At 37.3% G+C, this 12,698-nt stretch overlaps 1 protein-coding gene across 1 annotated transcript in view; it reads right to left on the reverse strand.

The window, feature by feature from the left end:
- CPNE4 (copine 4) overlaps positions 1–12,698 on the reverse strand; it is a 182,320-nt gene that overhangs the window by 28,694 nt on the left and 140,928 nt on the right. The window contains exon 10 of the mRNA XM_062567862.1: positions 10,270–10,403. Coding sequence (XP_062423846.1) covers positions 10,270–10,403 — 134 coding nt within the window. The remainder of the gene's footprint in view (positions 1–10,269; positions 10,404–12,698) is intronic.

The following is a 12,698-nucleotide window of genomic DNA, read 5'->3' on the forward strand; positions in this document are numbered from 1 at the left end:
GTGAAAGCCCTTTAGCAGCCGTTCAGCACAGTAGTTACAGATGTGCTTAGCTTAGCTTTAAGCTCTTGAAGCCAATATAGCAATTTGGAGGGACCCTACTGAACTGACCTGGATGAGCCTCAAAATGAAAATCTCACTTTATGCTGGCACAACATGTAGTAGTGCTACTAATGATGAAGTGAATGTGTTTATGGCTGTGGGGGGCGGTGGAGGGAGGAGAAACATTAAAAACTCATTTTTCATTTCAAGCAACCAAGAATCTCAGTTTTACAGCTCCTGGAATCCTTGCACTGAGTATTTCTGATCAGAATCCTTGGGTATGAAACTGTCACTTTTAATTTTGGTCCTGGGTAAAATCAGAATTACCAGGAATATATTTCTTAAGTACAAGGCTGGACTCAGCAAAATCAATTATCGTGCCTTTCATTTTCCATTCCAGTTTTAAAAGAAAAAATTGGGAATCTTTGTTCTACATACTTGTCCCATGATAAAATCAGATATCTTCTCTCTGTTTAAAAGACATTTCAAATTGTCAGGTAAAAGAAAAATGTTTGTTACATATTTAATTGGAAGGGAAGGGAAGGGAAGGGAAGGGACAAATGAAATACAGTTATCTCTAAACTCAATTAAAATTGTAATCTTTCATATTCAGGGAGTGAACAGGAAAAAAATGAGCTGAATTAAGTGTTTCTTTCCAAAAGCATATGACTGAATCATGTTCCTGAGCGTATTATTTAGTACTTATCTGAGAAGAGCCTGATGCCAGTAAATTCTGAATCGTAACAGCTTAAGGGATTAGCTGCAGCTCCAAAGAAAATACAGAAACCATCTGAAATATTTAAACATTTCTAGTTCCTGCTTTGCGAGCGGAGCTAGGTAAATAAGGGACGTGATCTGTATGACGTAATAGGACTGAAAAAAGGCGTCTGGGTCAAACTGTGTAAATGGAAGGGACGACAGCCCATCCGCTTCACCCTGGCAGTCCTGCACGGCTGCCTGTGCTCCTGGAGGACAGGCCAGGTCTAGAGGTGGGCTGTGGTCCAGCTCCTGTTCTGCCCCAGCCAGACTCAGAAAGGGCACAAGAGTGCAGCAGAGTACCTCTGCTGTACAAAATGGAGCTTGCAATCAGCAATTTTTAACGCAGTAGCAGGAACCAACTTATTATCATACATCTTTGTGTCAACAGAGAGGTGAGAGCGTGTAGATCAATAGTAAACCACTGCAACAGCTACATTGTTCGGTCTATCACAGACAGAGATGCTACAAAATCATTTTCAAAATCCTGATATTAAAATTCATTTGCTATCTCTAATTACAGCTCTTCGTCACCTTAGGGGAGCTCGAATCTGCTGAATACAGAGAAACAGATACAGTCGTGTAACTAGGTTTCAAGAATATGAAGGCAATGCCTGTCTCACTTGCAAGGGAAATAATTAATGAAGTAGGGGAATACAAATTCCCTGAAGTTAATCACTGAAAAGCATCAGCTCATGAAATAACTAACAAAGCTGAGCCCAGGTACAATAGATTTCAACTTCCCCTTGTTAACATTCACAGAGTCACAAAAGAAGCTCTGCAGGGCAAAAATAGCAAATGAACTCAGAAATTCCTAGACTGGGGAAAAGTAAATACTCACAGAAAAGAAGTCATCAGAGTCTGAGGGGGAAGTAAATGAAATGGCAGAGAGATACATCACTTGCTAGAAGGATAGCCTAGTAAAATGGCATGCTTGGGAAGGTGAGACCAAAATGTCAAGCATCCTTGCTGGACAATAAATAAATTGCAATGACCTCATTTATATCCACAGAAATGACCCAATTCAATAAAATGTATCTTGAAAAAGAAATGGGATTTCATAACTGGGAATAAATTAAGGAAGGGGATGCTGCAAGAGGCCACAGTGAGTCATATTTAACTTCTCAAATCAAGGCATTTCAGGCAGTCCTATGAATTTTATGGGTTTGTAAGTATGTCTCTGCAGCTTCCAAAAGCTTAACCTTAAAGTGAATTGGCAGATCTGTGGGGCTGCATATCAAAACTGTACCATAACTAAAAAGGTCATTCTCACACATTGTAATATTCAAAGTTTAAAACTTGGCATGACTTGAAGATGGTATTGTAGTCTTCAGGCTGAATTCCATCACCTAACATCCGGATCTTAAGAAAACCTGGAATAAAGACAGGGGAGCATTCCCTCCTTGAAACACACGTGTAGCTTTCAAGTCGCAGGGTGTACTGCACTAAGAAAGCACAAGAACAAAGGCTTTGCTATCTATGCACAACTTTCTATGAGCTGTACTGGAAAGGATCAGTCTGAGGCTTTCCCTGCAAATACTTTCTATCAGAAGAACACAGATTAGACTATGGGTTCGCTAGGGGTGTGTTAGCACACATATGCAGATAGGTATCGGGAAAAATTTCTTACTAAGAGCTTTCAAGATGCCAATGAGATTTCCAGGATGAGCAGGATAAAGCTGCTATGGACATCTTATTGTGATTTAATGGGGTCAAATGAGCTGTTTATGTAATTTTACATAAACATGACATGCAGTCAAAATGAAGAACACTATCAAAAAAAGTTACAGCAAAATTATAAGTGAAATGTACTGATGACTAAGTATGCAGCTTGGCATCATCGAGTATGCAGGAGAAAATGGACTAAAACTCTCTGTTAATCTGCTGGCTGGGAATTTCTGTTTAAGGTTAATTTCACAATAAATCTGTAGAATTCAGAAATAAAATTCCTGCAATAAGTCTACTGAAACAGCATTATTTCAACAGTAAGGCTGGTGATTTATTTCCAGAAATTCTAAATATGTTTCTCCATCATGACAAACAGATATAAAACAAAGAAGATTTTGGTTCATTTGAACAAAAGAACACCCACCATGAAGCGTGAAGGGGATAACAGGAATTAAGTGGCAGACACCTCTACATAATTTAGGATTGCCTGGCTTCAACTAAGGATAATGTGGCCCATGAATACTCCATTAAGGCCTCCTGAGGCAAAAGCTTTCTGCTTTCTGTAAAAAAGGGATCTTGCATGAGGAGATGTACAAAATAGTGTTCATTGATGGACTGATGGGTTTCCAAATGGGAATAACTTGCAACTCAGCTACATGCTCGTGTAATGAAGTGGATGATTAGAAAAAACATCTCCTTCATCTATACTTATTTATTTATGCGAACAACCAGTCTCTACAGCACTAGGTAGTCTACTCTGCTAGTAGTCTGTTCTGCTGGTAGTCTATTATTTCATGTGTAGCTTGTAGGATTTTGCACTTTAGGCCTTTTTCTTCAGAAAGAAATGCTGACAGAGAAACTGCACAGACAACCGCACCAGCCCACATAGTTCTGGCCAAGCGTAAATTACTAGCACAATCTCTCCTTCCACAGGAGAGATTTCAAGATGACTTGAACGATTACATAGCAAAGCCCTGAAGAAGTTTGACAGAAGGTAGCAGAGGTCTCTGAGAAGCACATGGAGGAAGAAGTCGTTTTGATAAGAAACTTGGAAGGAATAGTTCGTGACTGACCGACTGACACGGGAAGTGAGTTCCAGCAGGAGGAGGCAGCATGAAGAAGACACAAAGATGAACACTTGGTGAGGGAAAAAAGCAGAGCTGTAAGAACTGACAGTGTCTGACCAGACAAAGTGCAACTGCATAAACACCACACAAAACAAACCGCGACAAAGTCACTACGCCGACACAGCCGTTGTGTTGTACCGACTCTCTTGCACCGATTCTGGGGGTAGTGGTGGTTATAGAAACTCCTGTGCCGCAGCAATCAACAAATACAGGCTCTGCAAAGGAAAATCCTAAGCATGTGTATGGTCGTACATGTTCACTTGTGGTGACCTAGGTCCTCAGCAGCTAAATCCAAGGATTTTCCATCCAGTTTGATGATTACAAATATTAGTAATTCCACTCCACTGCAGTTCCAGTCCTGGCTTATCAAAACACTTCAGAATTTGTTCAACCCCATCTAAACTAATGCTTAAAGCTAAACATAAGTTACAGTTTTTACTGTATAAATTTCTGGTTTTCTATTTTGTTTTATGTCTGTTTAAATTTGGTCCTTTTAAAGTACTAAATAAAAAGATTCATGCCTTTTCCCTCGTGGTTTTTCAACTTGTTTATATATGCTAACCAGCTTTTTTGCTTAACAGCCCCCAGAAAGGTTGTTTCTGTAATTAAAATGATAGAGATATGCTTAATAATTAAACATACTTTTATTTATTGATCTACATGGGTAGATTAAACTTTAACAGCCATAGCTCTATGTAGGGATTTTATGAAAAATTCAATGTTGCATATAGTGCCAGTTATTCTAGGCCTCATTCTTTGTCTCCAGTTTTAATTAATTACTATCATATTACCACCATAACCAAAGGAAGATTCTGATTTTCTCCTTGTCTCTGCCGAAGTTATCTTAACATATTTAATTCAGACCCCTTCAGTCAAGGTAATTCGCAAACCCAAACATATAGCAGCTTCAGGATGAAAGACCTGTTAAGTAATTCTTCGAGATAGGAAGAGGATCTGATTAAAAACCAGACTGCAAGGTCTAAACTCTGGAAATTATTTTCCTTTTAAAGCCTCAGTCCAAAACACAGCACTTAAGGATGTAATAACATTTATATTTGAGACCAATTTTACCAATTCCTATGGAATTTGCATGTGTTTAGCGTTGTACACACCTCGTCCTCTTCCTCCTCCCTGACTGCCTGCTGCCGGCTCCCTCTGGAGATGTGTTTCTGGGACAGATGGACAGGATACTTTTCATCTCTCCTAGTCTGACTGACCTAGGTTCTCCTACTCTTACATCTACACTAAAAGGGATGTGCAAGTTTGGGAGCCCCGGTCTTTTTATTTTCTCCTTTCATTCTTTCCAAGTTTCAAGTGCGCTTTATTGTATGAGGAAAGGAAGGTTTTGTACAGGGTTTTTAATCAGAGTGAATGCACTCACTCAGGCCTAAAAAACTGAAGAAAAAAATATTAACTAGGAGTTTTTGCATTTAGTTGGCTGCTGCTGTAGTTCATTGACTGCAGATTCTAATGTCAAAACTCAGACTGACTTCAAGATTTTCATATCTCTTGTGGAATGTGGCCCATTTTTTTAATTTTCACTATAAACATTCAGAGCTCTAAGCATAAATCATTTCTGTACTTTGCAGGGAATAATGTATTCTTAGCTCATTAGTGGCCTTTGGGGAGGTAGCTAGATGTGTTTTATACAAGCAGTTTATCTGTTAACATACAGATGTCAGTGTGATCATCAGCTTCTAGGAGCTACTTAATATTTAGAGTTAAGGAGGTTATATCTATAAATCAAAAAGGACATTAGTTTCAGGAAACAGATATAATTCATCTTCCGTGCATTTCAAGGGCTCTTGGAAGTAAATAATACCTATAGTACCTTTAAGAATGAACAGACATGCAGATTTTAAATAATTTAGAATTAATTTTTGAAATAGATTTTCAATACAAATAAAACGGGGATCAATTTTACAACATCTTTTTAAAAAATTATGTGGTCGAATACATGGAATCACGAGTTGAATGCATAGGTCATAATGAGGATATCCCAGCTGGAATGAGAATGGGAAGTTCCTCAAATATCCAATGCAACAAATATTTAAAGAATCTGAAAAATCACATCTAACCCTTGTCTTGGTCAAGGTATGAATATTGATTTGAGGGCACAATAGCCAAATCTAATAATATAAGTTTGTGAGACCTTTTAATTAATTCAGAAAATAATTATGAATGCATGTACAAATATAAAACTGTAAAAATCACAAAGACAATCCATGTATATGGTGGATACTGAACAGTTTAAGACTGGCGTAGGGTGAACAACTAACAGCAAGTTCAAATTCAGTAAAACTCTTAACTCTATCTTAATGCCTTCTGTATTTTGAATAACACTTCAGTGTTTGCTTGAGTCAGACTGGAATCACTGGGATTAGATAATAAGCTCTAGTGTCTTGCTGAATCAGGACAGAAGTTTTAAGGCAAACATAAATATTTAATGTAACATAATAAGATTCTTAGTAAGAAAGAGAGAAAGGAAAAATACTAACTGCAGAAATCAGAAACACAGGATCAGATTTTCAAGGCCAGCCAGAGGCTTCACTCACAATATCATCATCTAAACTTGTAACAGCGTACAATCATTTATGAATCAGTCTTCAGCACTGTGTGCATGTCGCAGCGCTTATCTTTACAAACAAGCTCTTTTCAGCCCCGTTCCAGCCCATTTTCCTTTGCCAGAGACAGCTATCACTACAGAATGAAAGATGAGCTATACTCATGGCTAGCTGGTTCTATTCCAGCATTGGCAAAACAGATCATTAAGGCCAGTCTTTTTAATGAACTATGTATACTACTGTTATTGTGACTTACGGCTTTGGTCTGCAGAGAGGGAAGCTGTAAAAACCACTAAAGAAAAATCAACTTTTTTACTGCATGGTTAATTGCTAACCATACCTGTGATACATCTATGCATATATATATTTTATATATACATATATATTTGTATATACTCATGTAAAACCCTAAATGTGTGTGTGTGTGTGTGTATGTACATATATATGACTTATATAAGGCATAAGTGTGTGTGTATATATATATATACACACAGTATACCTATTAAATATAAAATATGATATATAAAATATGTTATATAAAAATATATATATAACTGTAGCAATGTAGCATATAATACATATTTCTATATCTATCTAGATATAATATATTTATACGCACATATTTATATAGGTAAATAACTCTAGGTATTCATATGAGAGATGATACACACAACATGCCTCCCCCTACCCTGGGAAAAGTACCTGTTTTATCCACAGATAGTACTTTTCCCAAATGTTTCCAGATTCTGGTGTTGAGAACAGACTTGCCAGTGTGCCCTGGTTCAAAGGCCTGACTTTTAACAGATGAGTGATTTTGTCATACTGGATGTCTGGGTATTCAGCTTCCACCAAAAGCATCTCTCAAAGCCCCTAGCCTCTCAAAACTGCCTTCCCTTTAAAGGATCTCCACTGGGCTCCAAAACAAAGAGGTGCCCAAAACCATTATTCGGTGCTGGTGAACGTTAGAAAAAAGTCCTAAGCCAACCACAACAGCCAAGCAGCTACCTATAACCCCATCTGCCTCAGGTGCAGCGATACTTGTTACCTCACTGTTCAGACCGGCTCGGGGGATACGTGCACACGTGGTGGTGACCAAGCAAACGGATTTTTCCAAATCCTCATAGGCTTCTAACACTGGCAGTCAGCAACCACTTGTTTTGACTTCTGACCCAGAGAACTCAACACTAAAATCACCGAGGCAGAGCATAAATACGGAACGACACTGAAACAGATCCTCTTCGTATTTACCATTTTGGTAGCCAACTGTTCTTTATCCTTTTCATCTGTTTCTTTATGGACAAAAAAGGCTAAATAGACTTGCTCAATTTCCAGATACAATTACGTCAGTGACTCTTCAAGAAAGCTTGTGAAAATGTTTAAATAGAATGTACATTTCTCATTTATTGCTTTATTAGTCCGTCTTTGGGCATTCATGAATAATTTAGCTTACAATAAATTTTTCTCCACGGAGTTCTCTGCTTATTTTACCCAGTAGTTTCAATAATAAGTGTTTAATGTGTTTTTCCATTCCCAGTATTTTCAAATACATTAAAAGCCTAATTCTTAAAACTAATGAATGTTATCCCTTCTTCTATGATCCATTGCTATCATTGCTTGGCCATTGATTATATCATGTACAGACTTTATCTTCTCTCATGACAAATGTTGCCATAACATCTGAAATAACTCCACTCCACCATATAAAAAGTATGAAGCCCTTCGTACGTGCGAACAGCTCTTTCATTTTTCATGCCATTATCAGATTAGCGTATTCTTGCAGGACTGCAGCATTTTTACAATCAGATTAATAATCGAAGACTATTTCTCATTCTTTGAATGCTTCTGATGCAAAAATGAACCTTATTCTTTCACGCTTAACTATGCAGAACAGTGCTATTCATTTCACTGTTTCAGGAATCTCTGAAGCATGCAGATAAATGGGCTTTTGCATGAACAGAGACTATTCCACTGTATCAAGGGATGTGAGGCAGCCCTTAAGCGGGAGCGTTAATTACTTAGGGATCCCTTATATTAGGCTGGTATGTATAGAAATCTAGTTTAGAAGGAGATTTGGCTTGATCAGCTATACTAACTAGACTATATAAGAGAAAATTCTGCTTTTTGAGTGTGCTATCTATCAATTACTTGTCAACAAGATTTCTCTCAAATTACCGTAACTTCAGTTGATTGAATGTTTCTAATTACAGAGTTATTTTAAATAACTTTTTATTACAAGTATAAAAGGGAGTCTTTCGGTACATATATCTATCAAAAGCACTTAGGATTCAACCACTATGCTACTGGAATACAAAAAGCATTGAAAACAACAGACCTTTCTGTATTCAACTATTTTTTTAAAAATCTAAATTTAAAACTCATTATTTTTAATGTAAATAGAGAAGACTTGCTTATGGACGGAGTAGGTCATATATGCTTATATGTCTCAAGGCTGCAGCTGAACACAGAACAAACTCCTATACTGAAAGTTTTCATTTCCAGTTTGCTGGATTCGGTATATGCAAGTATAAAGGAAAGGTCTCCACCTGACATTCTCATCAGAAAGCATTGACCATATTGAATCGACTTGTGTATGGGAATACATTCACAGTGTCACAACTTGAGAGCAAGTCAAACACAAGCCAGAAAGGTGATATTTCCCAGGGAAAAGAAATTCTGGTTTTTGTTCAGCCCTAGTCCCTACCTCACACAACCTTCGCTGTGCTGATGAGCAGTAATAGGGATTTTCTGTACTACAACAGAACTGAATGATGCTGATGATTTCATTTAAAACTTCCTGGCCAGTGTTTTTCATACTGATTGGAATAAGCTATATTGCAAAAAGAATCATTTGTGATAAATATTGAGGGGTTGTGCCACTTAATCGTTTCACTTTCTTAACAAATATACCGTGATAAAATCAAACAATCTGTGTGCATAAACCAGCTCTTACATTTTATTTCTTTTCCTATTTTGAAGCCCTCTGAATTATTGTTAATAATTACTATATTACTGGATAATCACTGACAAATAATCGAATAATCAAATCATTTATACTAAAATATTAATTTTCTCAGATTCATTGACTAAGTTTGACTATCAAATTCTTACAGAAATTGTGTTAGCACAGTATTTGCATTGTTATTCTTTGAGAAGGCATTTCATTACCATGCAGATGGAAGCGCTTCTGAGCATGCTAATTGGTATATGTGGCAGGTAACATGCAAACCGTGCTTATTAAGTCCCTCTATAATTTATGCACAAAGCATAATTCAAATTGGACAGGTAATGCCACTGTTTTTTCAGAACCACTGATTTTTTTCTGAGATCTGGCATTTACATACAGCAAAGTGGTGGGTGGATATCTATTGTATGTGCAAAGATACTATGTATCACCAACAAAGAAAGAACATTTAAAGGAAATATACTCAGTAATTAGATTAATAATAGGCAATTAATTTGACAGAGGCAGGCAGCCTATTTGAAAGCAAGAGAAGTACATAATGTAATCAAAGCATATTTGGCCCAGTTACTTGCATTTGTTTATTTATTTAACGGCACGTTGTGCGCACGTACTATCAATGTCTTTTAATACTTATTTCAGATGAGACCATAATGTTTAACAGACTAGAACACTGAGAAGACCACACATTTCCTTCTAAGAACAGAGATGGCCAGCAAGCAGTTTAGGCGAGTATATACCCAGTTTCAAATAGATAAACTTGGAACACTGTAGGATGCTCATGTGTAGGATGAGACAGAACCATATTGTCAAGCGTACCAAAAAGCAGGCTCGCAGCATCTGTAAAACAGACTTCAAATGCAATATGAATGAAAAATTCATGCAAACATACAATTTCAGCAGTGGGAACAGACCTAAAACTTAACACACACATCAGCAAAATAGCCAAGAACCAGGTCTTTCATTACCCTGAAACTATTCCAAATCCACTAGCTCTCTCAATGGTATGTCAAGGCACAGAAATGTTCCCGACGTGCTCTCACTTCTCTTAAGTGATTAAACATGGAGCTACTGCAGTCGACAGCAGGTAGCCATTGATTTCATGCGGTTAAAACACCTTCTAAAGACAACTCTTCTAGCAAATGTGGTTATTTACCTGTCATAGTCTTGGCAAATCTCGCCAACAGCTACCAACGCCTTCAAGTACTCATTGGGTTGATAGGGGTGGATGTAGTGCAGGGAGCAGCTGTTCCTAGGATCACCATTTGATGCAGTGAAATCTATAGCTACCTGCAAAAGAAGAAAAGTCAGTTTGCTCTGCAGTGTTCTGGGCAGTCGCATACCCACGCGCACCATGTATCATTTCCAGAAACGCTTTTCTGCAGATACCGCAACGTCAAAGCAAAGGTCATTCTCCAGTGTACTCCCTCCAGCTTAACTGGGGATGGTATTGATAGATTTGTCTAAAATCAAATGACAGCTTACAAAATCAGAGTTAATAAAACTAAGATGGTACAATTAGGAAAAAATTAACTGCATAATTATTCCATGTGGAGAATTATGCTGTAATAAAAATGAATCAAATTAGCTGTCTCTAAGTTCTCATACTTAATTAATTATTCTAACTCAGGTGATGCTCAAGACATAAAGACTGTGTAGTAAAGATGTCCCTATAGAGTTAAAAACCCTACTAAAAATATGAATTAAAATTCCAGTTAGGGACATATCTTAGCTATCTGAAAGCTTGTTACATCTGTAGTAATAGTAGTAAATATTCCCTATCTAATGTTTTTATCTTCAAAGCATATTCTAAACATTAAATAATTAAGCTTTTCAGTTTCATAGATGGTAGGAAATTTAAAGGTGAGCTGCAGGGTAGAAATAAAGCTTGAATCCTGCACAGACTTTTGCCCTCAAAAGGCTTACAGAAGGCTGGGGGAAGAATTCAACACAAACTAAAATTTTGATGGATCTTTTTAAAATTCATTTTCCCCTTCCTGAAATTCTCTTTGTCCCTCTACTGAAGATATACTCTTGGAGGCATCTTTCTGGGATATCACAGGCATGGATCACGTGCACTGGAAAGCACTTTCCAGGCTTCATGATGCTGTTTTCTAGGAATTCCTGAAAAGAGCAACAAGAAACCCAAGGTGTCTCACAAAAGGGAACAAAGCTATTTACAAACTTTCCTAGGATTTTGACCAATAACTACTCCCTCCAAAAAAATATTCTACCTGGATCTTCAATGGATAAAAACGCACAGGGTTCAATGTTCAGATTTACTCTGCAGTTCACATATAAGGAAGGGCCTTGCTGAAGGCTGCAAAAAGGACTTCAAAAGTCCTGGCTTGCTACTGTGAATGCACAGCTGCCCCATTAGAATGTCTAATTGGCACGGGAATAAGTATTTTACATAGCTAAAGCATATTCCTTAGCCCATGAAACCTGTATTAGGAGAAGGCAGCTAAATATAGTTTGTATTATCTATTCAGATTCAGATTATTTCAAGATTAACTGATGGGAAGCTCTTCAGAAAATTAAAAATATCTTTCATATTGAAGGTTTTACTTTGACATGCTATTTTTCACTTCACTAAGCTATATTTTTAAACAGATAACATAGGAAAAACAACTCCAAAATGAAACAAGAAATTCTGACTCTCCCTTAACAAAAAGATAAAGTTCTCCTGAACCTTTTTGTTGTTGTTGTTCTTGCTAAAAAGTGAAAGAAAAAAAATCACACTGGGTCAACCCAGTACAGCTTTTCCTCACTCCTCCTGCTTTTCCACTTCAGTCTCTAGGCAGAAGAAAAGAATTTTTCACTGGGCTCTAGTTAGCTCAGGAATCCCTTGACAAACTGTCATCCCTGGCGTGTCAGTCAAGAGAGACAAGCTTGACTAGGCTTGTAAATAAGGTTCTCTTTCACCTCCACTTCCCTTCACACTGTTCATGCTCTGAAGAAGTGATTCTGTTACTTTTCCACAAGGACTCTTTTTTTTTCCCAGAAATGATAGCGTGATTTAACTTGAACAAATCAACAGAGAACCTCTCAAGTGTTAACTCGCATGCATGTACATGCATTGCAACATAAATCTTCAGTGCCACAGCTGTCAGAAATGAGCAAGAAACACTAATGGTTTGCAAAACCTGAGGCAAACCCATGGATACTTGTATGGATTCAAGACTTCAGTTTTGGGGTACTTAACTTAAAAAAATCCTGGCCAATGTGTGCATATGTTTATTTTCTTAAAAACATGAATATTTTTCCTGATAATATTTTAACCTTAATTATTTGTACTGATTATAGAAAGCATAAAAAATTCATTATATGACAGCTAAGCAGAGGGCATTTCTGTAAAGTTGTTAAAGGTAGGCATTTTCACTGATAATCTCAAAACAGATGCTTAATGTGGCTGGACTGAAATGCGCCAGTCAGAACTGGACAAGTCTTCCTTCTTGCAACAGCTGTTAGCCAAGGCTAGATGATGCTTTTTACTAAAAACAATAACATAACGTAGGAATAAGCAGTGGGTTTCATGAGCTAGGAAAAAAGTCGGCTCGTGTTCAGGAAAGAAAAAAAATCCTC

Source organism: Rhea pennata, chromosome 2, assembly GCF_028389875.1.
Source record: "Rhea pennata isolate bPtePen1 chromosome 2, bPtePen1.pri, whole genome shotgun sequence".
NCBI classification, from domain to species: domain Eukaryota; kingdom Metazoa; phylum Chordata; class Aves; order Rheiformes; family Rheidae; genus Rhea; species Rhea pennata.